Raw genomic sequence first — 12,565 nt, forward strand, 5'->3', positions numbered from 1 at the left:
CCCCATTGTCTTGGCGCCAGATGGGCCAGGGCCGGGCACCCGCCTGCACAATGGGGTGGATTATGGGGCTGGATGGCTGGGGGTCCCACGGTGCAGGGACGGGCAGGGACCCGGCCACGCTCCATCCTTGCCCCCTGCTAACACTGCAGCTCCCAGTGGAATGGGCACCCGAGGTCTCAGCTCTCCACGTCACCGGGCTTCCCCAGCTCGTGTCACTGAGTAGGAAGGAAAAGCCAAAAAATCACAGCGTCACCAGATTTGGGGGGGTTGGGGGGGGGGGGGATTCAATGCTGTGCAGGGTCTGGGGCTGCTCAATAGAGGGCAAGGGTGGAGAGCAGGGCTCTGTCCACATGCCACCCCCCTGCCTGCACCCGCCACGCTGGGGACACGCCAGGCCACTTGCACCCATGGGAGCTGTGGGGCCAGGCAGGGATTTCTCCTCACAGGACTTTCCCATGCTTGAGGACTTGCTTTTCCCAGGGCTGCCTGGCTGGGCTCCAACAGGACTGAGAGATCCCAGCTCCTTTTCCTACAGCTCTCGGGCTCCCCATTGCCACAGCCCACGGATGGTGGTTGCCTGCAGTGGGGATGCAGGGGGACACGGCTCCGTTCTACCCAGAGGTGGAGGCTGGAGGAAGAACGAGGCACACCGCTTTGGAGCAGAGCCCAACTGGAGATGGGGACGGGGACATTCCTGGAGTGGATGTGCTGAAATGAGCCTGACCTGGAACACGGGGCTGTGCTGGGGCATTCAGCTGGGCACCTTGAGAGCAGCCTCAGCTGAGCTGTGTGCGTGTCACCGTGCTGTGCTAGCCAGCCTGCTCCTGTATGGGGTCAGCACCCTGGGGAAAGTTCCATGGGCCCAGCCAGAGCTGAGAGCCCGGGCAAGATGCCAGCAGGACCCACACCCCAGTACCACCCTTCCTGCCCCTAGGCAGCACTGGGAGGAGATGCTGGGGCTGGGGAAGCTGTGTCCTCCTGCAAGGCAGCGTAGGTGGGAGCCGTGGTGGCCCCCGGCGCCGTTTCCCCCCTCCTCAGCATCATTTCCCCCCTGTGCAGCTGCAGGCTGGGCTGCCAACCCTTTGTCTCTCTGTTTTTCCCATTCCTCTTCCACCCCCACAGCCGCATGCTGGGCCCCACAGTGTTATGCACCCCCCAGAGCCAGGACAACCAGAGAGCTCCTCCAGCACTGGGATGCTTCATCTCTTTGCTTTTAGCTCTGGAACAGCCCAGGCTGACTGCTGCTGCTTCCCGACACGCTGCAGTGAGCTCAGAGCTAGGAAGACAGTGATGCAGCCTCACAGCAGGGCTGGGTGCCAGCACAGCCCCGGGCATGATGCACCCACACTCCAATTCTTACACCCCAAAGGTACAACGCAGCCCTGACTCAATGAGTGGAATGAGGTCTGAGCAGCAGGAGCCTGCCCTGCTCCAGGCAGCTGCCATGCACAGCTGGCAAGGCAGTGGCATCATGCCCACACCTCCAGCAAGTGTGAGGACAGCTGGGGGGAGCCTGCCAAGGGGGTGGCAGGCTGCCAAGCTCCCCACGGGTTTCAGTGACACCCCCCCCCCCCCGGGTGTTTGCAGCCCCTTGTGCCCCTCTCAGGGTGCTTCTTCCTCCAGGTCTTTGCACATCCCTGCAAGAGAAAGGAGCAAGGAAGGAGAAGCTTTGCAACTCTTGGCCCTTCTCTGTGCCCCCCCGGGGCAGCAGGGAAGGGGACGCAGGTGCATGGGGTTCACAGGGCCCCTCTCCATAGCAAGGAGTGAGGAATGAATGGAGCACAGCATGCCTGCCTCTTCTGCTCTGCCCCCCCCCCCCACCCCCTTTTGGTTTTTTTTCTGCCTCCTGGTAAAGCAATAAGAAATCCAAACATTACCATAAATGCTCAAAGCATCTTGGCTCTGTCACGTGGACACCGGCACACACCCTACCAGGGGAGAACACACAGCCAAAACCCTGAAACCAGACAGGCAGGGAGGGAACGGACCTGAAAGCAGCCAGCAGGACAGACAGACTGACAGACACATGGCTTTGCTGTGCAGTGGAAGGGGGTTGCAGGTGGGGCACCCAGGCACCCTATTCTCAGGGGCTCCCCCCGTATCCACGCACTGCCCAGGGCCTTGGATGTCTTTCTCATGGGTCATCTGTTCCACTTGCTCTCCCCTTCCTTAAAAAGCCTTGGGTACGATGCTGGGTGTTCCTCTGCCTGGCGTCACCGTCCAGGCAGTGGGGCCAGGCTGTCTCCTGGGGATGCCCAGCCTGGAAGCTGGCAGGAACTACTCAGCAGGAAGCAGGACCTGCTGTGAGACCTACTCCCTAGCCAAACCTTGGGCTGGTCCTGGCCTTGGAATTATTCTGAGACCTGTGCAGGAAACCTCTTGATGTGGTGCGAGCAGCACTGCCCTGGCTGACCCTGTGCTGGAGCGTCACAACCTGCCGGAAACCTGCCGGCTGCCAGCGCTGAGGCCGGCACGACTCATCACACGCTTGACCCCGCAGCCTGCCCCGGGTGGGGACCGCTCGCAGGGCTAAACTGGGAGCCGCTGGCCCTTTAAATCCAACATAGCGCAAACAACCAATCAGAGGCGCCTCCCCCCCGCCGCGTCCTCCGAACCGCCCAATGGAAAGAGAGTCTCGTCGCGTCCCCCTCCTCCGATTGGCCAGCGCCGCGTTCCCGCCCACGACAAGATGGCGGCGCCCATAGCGGGGGGGCCCCGCTCGGGCCTCGGCTGACGGCTGCGGCCGGGCCCGGCCCCGCCATGGAGCTGGTGCTGCTGCTGCTGCGCGGCCTGCGCCTGGCGCTGGACCTGCTGCTCCTCCTGCTCGATCTCAACTTCTTCCTGGTGTCCTCGCTGGTGACCGCGCTGCTATGGCTCCTCACCACCGCTGCCAGCCTCCCCGGTGCTGCCACGGCCGGGATGTGGGCCTGCTGGAACGGGCTGCTGGGCGGGCTGTGCGGCCTGGCCGAAGCGGCCTGCGGGCTGGCGCTGGGGGCCGTGCAGGGGCTGGGCGGCCTGCTGAGGGGCTGCTGCTCAGCCCTGGAGGGCCTGAAGGTGCTGGGCCACCTGCTGACCCACCTGGGGCTGCGGGGCAGGGAGCTGCTGCAGCGCGGGCTCTGGAGCCTGCTGGGCTCGGGGCAGGCCTTGCTGAGGGAGGCAGGCGAGGGGCTGGCCATCGGGGTGAGCCTGCTGGCCTACCTGGTCAACAGCATGGTTAATTTGTGCCTGCTGGGCACGCAGAACTTCTTCACCCTGCTGCTGGCTCTCTGGGATTCGGTGGTCAGCCCGGTGCTGCGCGTTGCCGACCTGCTGGCTGCCTTCCTGGCACACGTCTCCAGCAGCGCCATTGCTGTCTCCATCCTGCTCTGGTCGCCCTGCCAGCTGGCCTTCGAGCTGCTGGTCTCCACCGCCGAGCTGCTCATTGGCATCTTCTTTGTCAACGTGTACGGGCTGGCTTTGCTCCTTGCCATCATTGTCGTCAGCGCTGTCATCTTCAACCCCGGGCTGCTCCTCACGCTTCTGGGCCACGTGCTGGGCTACTTTCACACGCTGCCTGCATATCCCCGCCTGCAGCAAGAGGTGTGGAGGCTTTACCAAATGGCCGTCCTGATGCTGGGCATGGCCATGACCTCACAGACCTGGCGCAGGTTGGTGGACTGGAGCTTGCAGGTGACCAACTGGAGCCGAGGGGGCAGAACGATGAACCAGGAGAGCGAGCGGCGAGGGGCAGCCCAGGCCCTGGGCAGGCTGATGCTGGCAGGGGACGACCATGCTGCAGCTCAGCAGGAGGAGCAGCCACATGCAGAGCAGGTCCCGCAGGCACATCCAGGGGCGAGTCGAAGCACTGCTTCTGGGCAGCGTCTCCAGGCATCCAGGGACGAGGCGAGCACCTCCTGGGGGAAAGCTCCAAGGAGAGAGCAGCTGAACGCAGCGGCTGGGGATGGAGCGGGCGCTCCTGACGACGACCCCTGGATGCTTCTGAAAGAACAAGAGGAACGTAAGAAATGCGTCATCTGTCAAGATCAAACCAAGACAGTGCTGCTTCTGCCCTGCAGGCACCTGTGCCTGTGCCAGGAGTGCACAGAAGTCCTCCTGCAGCAGGCTGTCTACCAACGCAACTGCCCGCTGTGCCGCCAGATGATCCTCCAGACGCTCAACGTGTATCTGTGAACTGCAGGGTGGGTGGTTTGGGTTGTTTTTCCAGGTGATTGAAGACACCCCTGCCTCATGCTGGAACGCACGATGGCTCTTTCCTGGGCTGCCCCGAGTTGTTTCCAAAGAACTAAGGACGGTGCTGAAGGACCAAGAAGCTGTCAGAGGTGTCTTTCAGCCACGTTCAGTGCACAACTAGGCTGTAGATCCTGCTAGCAGGCATGGTGGCTGATCTGTGCAGCAGGCTGAAAGGTTGTTTTTTTTGTTGTTTGTTTTTGTTGTTGTATTTGACAACTTCTGTTTCAAGGCCTGTTGCCTTGAGCTTGTGATCTGAAGCAAAGCACAGAGCTGATGACAGGATAAAAGCTGTGCTATCTTGGAAATTACTGGAACTGGTGCAAGGCAAAGGATGTTTTTCTACCAAGGCTTGGCCAAAAAATCTACCTGGTGGACTGCATTTGCACTCTTTTTTCCTCCTGCCATTTAAGTGGGGCAGCTCCCAGGGAAGGGATTCGCCCGCCCCTTTTGCAGGCTCTAGCAAAGCACACTTGAGCTTTTTAGGCTTTTCTACCAAAGGGCTGAGCCCAGCTCTCAGCTGGAGGATAGCAGGACTTCTGAGGCTCCTTAACATCCCAGCCATTATGGCTTTGGAGTCTGAATTTTCCCTTGCCAGTAGGAGCCACGATGAGCACGATCTCCCTGCAGGACAGCTGGCTGCAGAGCTCAGTGCCGCTGCTGCTTCCACACCTATGCAAGACCAGCAAGCACATCCTGTGTTACTTGCATGGAGGGGCTTGAAGGGAGTTTGTTACCTGTTGCCTGGAGAACCTGAGCAGCCCTTAGGCTCCCTGAGGCTGGAGAGCATTTGCCAATTCCCAGGCTGAGCTGGCAGGAAGGGGCGGCTCTTTGGGAGTCAAGGGGACACCCCAATCCTCCTTGAAGCCCACTGAGACATTCCAGCTCCAGGCACAAGTGCAATGGACCTGCAGACTTGTGCACGGAGCAGTACCAGGACCACAGCTACGTTTGTTTAGGGCAGGGTTACACTTGTGTTTTGGCTGCGATGTGAAATACATTTTGTTTAATGTAAGCGTCCCCCGAAGTGTGACGAGGCCATCCATTCCTAGCTGGGGAGGGCTGAGGTGCCTCATCCCAGCACGATTCCAAGAAACTGCTGGGCTGCAAGAGAGCCACGCGCTAAAAAGCTTTCCCTTTTTCAGCTGCTTGTCTGGGGTCAGCCGTGCATCAGAGCCAGTTTTGGCTGGAGCCAGATTGGAAGGAGCCTTGACTCCTCGACTGCAAGCCAAGAGCCTGGGGGCGGCTGGCGTGGCTTTCTCCATTCTCCTGCTAACAAATAATTGATCAGTAATTTAAGCCAAAACGGAGGCAGTGGAGAGGCCAGGCCATGCTGAGAGACGACTCTGCCCTGCAAACTTGTGCTGTGTCGAGGTCTGATGGTGTGTGAGAGCAGCTCTGCAGGGACTGCTGTGTGCTGGAGTCTCTTCATCCTCACCTCCAAGCCGTTTCTCCTGCAGCTCAGATGGACTCACCCCTGGTTGGGGCCAGCTAGCGACCTTGGGGTGCAATGTTTCCTATGTGGGTTTCAGGGGACGAAGGACATCTTCTCCAGACTGCAATTTCTCCCTACAAATCTTTTTTTTATTATTATTATTGTAGCAGTCACTGTTTTAGAGGCCCGTTTGTTTTTTGCCTGTTTATAAAAAAAAAAAAGAGAGAAAGCTTTGCCTTAAGTTTAACTCTTTGCACTACAAACAAGCAAATTAAAGTTTCCTCTACCAGAAGCTGCCTGCTGCCTCTTTCTTGGGGTGAGCTTCCCTTGGGATCTCCTCTCTGCTCACCCCTGGGCTCCATCACTGACACAGAATTGGATTCTGGGCTGCTCAGTGAGGAAGAGAGAAAGCAGTCTGCTTTGCAAAAGGTCTTGAGCTGCTCCTGGAAAGAAGCGTGTGCTTCTCTCTGCTGGACCAAAGCAATTTATGTTTGGCTTCTCCAGAGCTGGAGCAGCTCAGAGCAGAAGGGCTGAGACTTTCCAGGCTGGCAGAACAAAGCCTGAGGATGCGTAATCCCAGCTCTCATGTGTCCTTGGTGCCTCCACATCCTGCTGCCTGTGACAGAGGGTGTTGGCCAGCCCGGTATCCTTAGGGATGGAGGCAGCACAGGGGCAACTTTGCCTCACAAAAAGGCCAGGACAGGCTGAGCTACTTTGAGCAGATGCACTTGGCCCTGATCTGAGCTCTTGGCAGGCTACTGTGTGCTTTTAAGCACCCTTGGCTTCTCCAGAATCCTTGCAAACTGTTTGGAAAATATCGTTCAGGACCCCAATGGGCAGAGACCTCAGGAGTTTTGGCTCACCCTGCCCTGAACTCACCTGCCTTGGCAGGGCTATGGCAGCAAACAAACTAATTTTAACGAGGAAACTCACGTCCTGGCTGAAAGTCACACAGGGGGATTGCAGGCAGGCTGCAGGAGTGCAGCTCAGCCAGGCACAGCGCTGCCAAGCCCTGCAGGGGACCGGCTGCACCAGGAGAAACTGAGGCACAGCCTTCAGAAAGCTGAGGTGGGCTGGGGGATGGGAGCTGGCAGGGAGATGCCCTGTGCAGCAGACATCCAAGCAGAGGATGCAGAGATGCATGCAGCCACCTCATCCCCCTGTGGTCAAGTGAGAACAGGATGTAAAGGACACAGCCTTCCCCCGGGAGCTGTCCTGCACGCACTTGGCTCACATGCAGCGAGCAATTACAAGAGGAAAATGCAACCATCCCCTGGCTGATGGCAGCCCGCAGTGTCCTGGTATTTCTCCAACACCATGGAGCTGCTGTGGGGCTGCAGTGATGCTCACAGACCGGTCATGGGCATAAGGGCTGAGGTGCTGGCTGCATTCTCTTCTGCTAGGATGGGAGCAGTGTGATGCTGCTGGGTTACCCCCACTTAAAAGCACTGAGGTGGGGGGGGATGCTGACAGCTTGCTGAACTGAAACCTGCCCCAGGCCTTGGGAAAATCCCTGGCATCCCTTTGTCTGCCCAGCTGCAGCATACCAGCCCTAATGAGCTGCCATTGCCTTTGTGACAGCAGGGAGCTGGCATGACAGACCACACTGCAGAGCAGCTCACAGCCCCCAGCCGATGAGGAGGGAGCAGGTGATGATCAGCAGCAGAACCATGGGGGGCCTTTGGGCTGCTCCCAGGCACCAGCTTTGCTCCCTCATTAGTGGCTCAGAGCATGCTGCACGGGGCTGTGCTCAGCTGGGCTGTGGGTATCATCATGAATGGAAACTCCCTGCTGCCTCCCCAGGGTTTCCATCTCATTGGGGTGCAGATAGAAACAGCACTTGAGCTTGGAGATGATCCCTGGTCCTGCTGGTCCCACTCTACTCACCAGGACATGCAGATCCCTGAAGAAGCCAGTGTCCGCTCTCCTGAAGCCCCCAGCTGGGTCCTCCTTTGGTCTTCTCCCCTTCTTTCAGCTCCTCTGGTTTGTAGCAGCACACCCACCTTTGCTCCTCAGCCACCTGCTGCTGTGAGCTGTTGCCAGATATCGAGGTGGTTCCTATTCCCACAAGGACCAGCACACAGAGCTCACAGGACCCTCCTGTTTGTCCTCATGCTGCTGTATAGGCACCTTGGATACCCCAACAGGGGCCAATTTCCTAGCACAGCCAGGAGAGCTGATGCACAGTGCTGGTGGTGGGCACTGCTGGTGTGCATGCACTGGATAGACCCCCTGGTTGCTCACTTGAGCCCTTTGCTTGCCCACCTCATCCTCCCCTGATTGAGGACAGCCCCCATCCCCTCCCTCAGGTTGAACTTCTCCTTACCAGGTCAGCCAGGAGTCACCAGAACAGCCATTTCCATTCTCTGCTCCTGCAGTTGAAGGTTTGGGCTCCTGGTGGAGACAATCGATCCATTTGGCATCTTCACCTCCTCTGCAGCTTCAGGGCACACACGCAGCCAACACCTCTTGCATGCTGCACACGGCAACCCCAGACTCTTGCTGCAGCCCCAGTCCTGCTGGGTCCAAGCCTCCAGCTGAAGACTGTGACCTTACTGTGGCCAAGAAGCAGTGTGCTGCTCCGGGAAGGGCTGCCAGCACTTCTTTTTTTATTTTTTTGTTTCTAATTAAATAAACATTTCTGTTCCAGCTGCCACCTCTGTCAGCTGCACAACAAGACCTATCTGCTCACCCTCCTCTTATAGCAGCTTCACCCTCCTTCTGGCCAAAGGGGTGGTGGTCCTTCCCCAACCTGGGTGCAGGTGGAATAGGGGCTGTGGCCACTCCTTCCTCAGGGGCAGCTGCTGGAGTTCATTAGGGACTGCTAGGTATTGAGACAAACTAAAGCCTTTTGTGGCTCCTCTTAACCCTATCCCCTCCCTGTCCTTCTCCCTAGGCAGCTGTGGGCACCTCTATGTTGCTCGGGGGGGGGGTCCCAGCAGTCCCCCACTGACCCCGTACAAAGCACCCTGGCCAAAAAGAGCATCTCAAGGAGAGCAGAGCCCAGAGCTGCTGCACCAAGCGCTGCTCCCCGCATCATGATGGGGCCTGGAGGATGCTCCCAGCCCCCACGTACCTCCCCTGGCCTCATCCCAAGAAAAGTCATTATCCTCCTCCCAGAATAGACAGTTCCGACCATCGATCTGCTCTGCCGCGTTGTTTATCCCTGAGCGGCTCTGCTTACAGAAAAAGCCATCTTCAACCCAAACAGCCGCTTCCGCTGCAACGCGACCCTGCGGCTGGGGCTGGGAGGGAGCTGCAGGGCTCCCGTGGGGAGCGAGCTCTCACCCCTGGCCCCCCATAGCTTCTACAAGTGGGGCTATGTGTGGTCCCACAAGCACTGCTGTGCTCTGTGTGCCCAGCCGTGATGCAGCGATGTTCCCTTGGCTCCGGGCCCCTGCGCGGTCCCGAGGTCTGGAGGGTTCGCTCCTTGCGCTGCGGGGTTGCTCGTCCCGCTGTCCCCGGCCTGATGGGCAGCACGGCTGCCTAGTGAAGGAGTTCGGCCCCCGGCCAAAAGCCCCCTCCCTGCTCGTCCTCTATCCCCGCAGGACCTATTTTGGGCAGGAATGAGGAAGCTCTTCGTTCCACGGCTAAAAATAGGGATCTTTCTCCCATGTGGATCACTGCTCTCACACTGTATCCCGGGATGGGAGAGGGCTGGCGAACTCTCGAAGTCCTGGACACGGTGGGAGGCAACAATTCTCCCTGCTCCGACCTCCGTGTCCCCAGCCAGGTCAGGGCACCCAGCCTGTCCCATGGCACCTGGGGAGGGGGTGGGTCCCTGCGGGGACGCGACCCCCGGACACAACGCTGCGCACTGCAGGGAGCCGAGATCGGGGGTCTGGGCGAGGAGTCCCTCCCCAACCCCTCCCTCCCCTCGATTGTTTAGGGGAAGGCTCACAAGGAGGGAGGAGGCAAAGGGATGCCGATGCTTCCATCTAGCGGCCTCCCGCTGGCTGTGCTGCCTGCTGGCGTCCAGTCCCCCGCGCTGCGAGCCGGCATCCCTCCGTGCAGCCCCCCGAGTGGTGCCAGCCTCCCCTCCGACCCCTAGAAAGGGCCGAAAAGCAGCAGGCGCAGAGATGAAGACCCTTTTATTGCGGGTGAAGGAGGAGAGGGGCGGCTGGAGGACAGGGGCAAGGACGGGGACACCGGTGACACGGGCTCACTGTGGGATATGGCAGGGGTTGGCAGGACGGGCCCCTCGCCGTGCCAGCGGCCAGGCAGCCCGCAGGGAGAAGCTGGCCGGGGGGGTGCTGCGTGCACAGGGACAACGTGGCCATCAGGTCACTGCAGCTCCCCGGCATGGGCACAGAGCCCCAAAGCTGGGTGCCCACAATCACGCTTAGCTCTGGCACAGAGCTTCATAAGGTGGCAGGGAGAGCGTGCCCCTGCCTGGCACGAGGCTATGAAGTCGCAGCAGAGCAAGGGGAGGATGCTGAGGATCCTGGCTTCCAGATGGCCAGATCCCATCCCCAAGGGATGCCCATGGGGTCCCCATCCCCAGCCTCGCGCTCAGGCGAAGACGGCGGAGTTCTGCCAGTAGGAGTAGACGAGGAAGCCAGTGAAGGTGCTGTCTGTCTTCACGCTGGAGTAGAAGCCGATGTAGTCCCCAACTCCCACCTGCACCCACACCTCATCCTCCGGCTCCAGGCGAACCAGAGCCCCCCCAGAGAGGGAGGTGGGCTTGGGCCAGTTCCCGTAGTACTGGAAGAAGGAGGCGATGGAGTGCCCGTTCTTCATGATGTCAAACTGCAGGCTGGAGCGGTAGACAGTGGCATGGACTGCAAAGTAGTAGAGGCCGGGCACCTCGCAGGTGAACTTGCCAGTGTTGGGGTCGTAGTGGCCCTGCTCATTGATCAGGACCACGTCAAAGCGAATGGGCTGGTCGGCCAGTGGTGGGCTGCGGGACTCGGAACGCTTGGCGCTGAAGGCGGAGCGGGGGGCCACTGCACATTCACCCTGTGCCCCCTTCTCGCCATGCATGCCATCCATGCCGGGGCTGCCCATCTCCCCACGGGGTCCGGGAGCTCCTGGAGGGATCACAGAGGGGACAGTGTAACCTTGAAGCTGCTGTCCCCAGCGCAACCCCTGCCATCTGAGCTCCCCCACCTCAGCTGCCTAGACCCATCCCAGCGGGGTTCAGCATCCCATGGGTGCTGTCACTCTATCTGGGGATGCAACATACCCCACAAGGGCAGGAGATCAACTCCCAGGAGCCAAGGAATGGGTGTTGTACCCACACTAAGTTTCCTGAAGCAGGAGGTGGAAGGAAGGGAGAAACGCAGTGGTGCTGGTGGCGGCAAGCAGCTGACTCTTGGAGAGTCATCCATGCAGAAGAAGGGTGGTGGAAGCACAAAAGGGGCATTTTTGTGGGATTTCCTCCCAGCTTGGCAATATGGGGCAATGCCAGCGTTCAGACACAAGCTCATTCCCATGGCAAGGATCCCCTACTGACATGACTCCTTACTTACCTGGTGGGCCCATCTCGCCCTTCTCTCCTGGCATCCCCATCGCCCCATCCCGGCCATCTCGTCCGTCTCTGCCTGGCAGACCCTGGCCCCCGTGCAAGCCTGGGGTGCCTGGGATGCCTGGCTGCCCTGAGCACTGCCTGGGGATCTTGTTGTCTTCAATCTGCATGGAGCTGCTGATGAGCCCGAGGAGGAAGAGGAGGAAGAGCTGCTTCATCTCGTCTGCCGTGCAGGGGCTGGGAATGGGCACAGGACACAGGTTACACTCCTGTGGGCACCAGTTCAGAAGGCTGGCACCCTGCAGCTGCCTTCAATTCTCTTCCAGTTGCCTTTTTGGCAGGCGCTTCCTGCACCTGCTGCAACATCCCCATTGCCCACCCAAACCGTGGTGATGCCGGTGCCAGAAACAGCAGGGGACCAGGCAGGGGAGGCAATAACAGTGCACACGTGCCGACACAGGGTTCTGGGTGCCGGATGGGCACTGCTGGCAGGATGCCCACGGGTGACACCGTGCATGGGCTGTGGTTTTGGTAGACAGCAGTGCGTGGCGGGGCGGCAGCTCGGGAGCTGCAGCTGCATCGTGGCCCTGCCCTTGGCAGCATCCCCACGGCCGGCTCCCTGCTCCGAGCCACCCAGCTCCTCGCATGCAGCCATCCGGGGCTGCAGCATCGCACGGGGACGTGCTGGGACCACCCCGGTGCTGGGACCTCCCAACAGCCCTCCCATCCCCGGCGCAGCCCCCATCCCTTTCCCCATGGCCTTGCCCTAATGAAGTTTCTCTCTCCCCTCTCCTGGACGTGACGGCTGCAGCAAAGAGGAAAAGGAGGAGAAATGTGGCTCTTTTCTGTCCCAGTGCCAGAGCTGGGACCCCACTGTGTCCATGCCTCCCCACTCACCGCAGTCCCCCTGCTCCTGTCCCCAAGCCCCGCTCTGCTCCGCTGGGATGGCTGCTGCTCTTCCTGACCGCTTCTCTCTGACGAAGGCCCGAGGAGAGGCTGCCTCTCCACCCCCCCCCCTCCTCCCCACGTCTCTCCTCCCAAACTCCAAAGGAAATCACGGGCCCCGGGAGCCAAAAACTACAAGACAAGGGGAAAAAGAAAAATAATCCCGCGGTGTCGGAAGCGCTGTAAGCAGGGGGAAGGGAGAGCCAGACAAACAGCCCAGCAGGGCGAGGGGAGGCGTGGGATGAGAATCATCAGCGCTGAAGGCATCTGGGCAGCAGCACAGCATGATGGAATGGGGAATATGAGAGAAAACGGAGGGAAAGCAGAGCAAGAGAGTCGGAGAAGGGAGTGGGAGTCCCAGAGGTGTGTGATGCCCTGGCTGGCGCTTTGTCCCTGGCAGAAGGGATAAGGCAAGAGGGACAGTGAGGCACGCACAGTGTGGCAGTGCCAGTACTAGGAGCACCCGTGGGGGCTGCAGAGGGTGCAGGCGT

At 60.0% G+C, this 12,565-nt stretch overlaps 3 protein-coding genes across 3 annotated transcripts in view; 2 read left to right on the forward strand and 1 right to left on the reverse strand.

The window, feature by feature from the left end:
* Window positions 1-12,565, forward strand: part of NHERF4 (NHERF family PDZ scaffold protein 4) — a 312,400-nt gene that overhangs the window by 56,736 nt on the left and 243,099 nt on the right. The gene's annotated exons all lie outside the window — the stretch shown is intronic.
* On the forward strand, window positions 2,254-5,954 carry RNF26 (ring finger protein 26). The gene has a single exon (XM_052697287.1). The coding sequence runs from the start codon at window positions 2,761-2,763 to the stop codon at window positions 4,168-4,170; it is 1,410 nt and encodes a 469-aa protein (XP_052553247.1). The 5' UTR covers window positions 2,254-2,760; the 3' UTR covers window positions 4,171-5,954.
* On the reverse strand, window positions 9,737-12,136 carry C1QTNF5 (C1q and TNF related 5). Its single transcript, XM_052697303.1, has 3 exons — window positions 12,027-12,136; window positions 11,134-11,366; window positions 9,737-10,692 (listed from the first exon to the last, which is right to left on the reverse strand). The coding sequence occupies exons 2-3, from the start codon at window positions 11,345-11,347 to the stop codon at window positions 10,175-10,177; spliced, it is 732 nt and encodes a 243-aa protein (XP_052553263.1). The 5' UTR covers window positions 11,348-11,366; window positions 12,027-12,136; the 3' UTR covers window positions 9,737-10,174.

Source organism: Tympanuchus pallidicinctus, unplaced genomic scaffold (genome assembly GCF_026119805.1).
Source record: "Tympanuchus pallidicinctus isolate F22 unplaced genomic scaffold, pur_lepc_1.0 scaffold30, whole genome shotgun sequence".
In the NCBI taxonomy this organism is placed as follows: Eukaryota; Metazoa; Chordata; class Aves; order Galliformes; family Phasianidae; genus Tympanuchus; species Tympanuchus pallidicinctus.

Excerpts from the sequence above, each read along its gene's own strand:
- RNF26 (XM_052697287.1), top strand. The coding sequence starts at position 2,761 with ATGGAGCTGGTGCTGCTGCTGCTGCGCGGCCTGCGCCTGGCGCTGGAC.
- C1QTNF5 (XM_052697303.1), bottom strand. The coding sequence starts at position 11,347 with ATGAAGCAGCTCTTCCTCCTCTTCCTCCTCGGGCTCATCAGCAGCTCC. Across the intron at positions 10,693-11,133 it reads GGGCGAGATGGGCCCACCAG|GAGCTCCCGGACCCCGTGGG; the intron begins GTAAGTAAGGAG and ends TGATCCCTCCAG.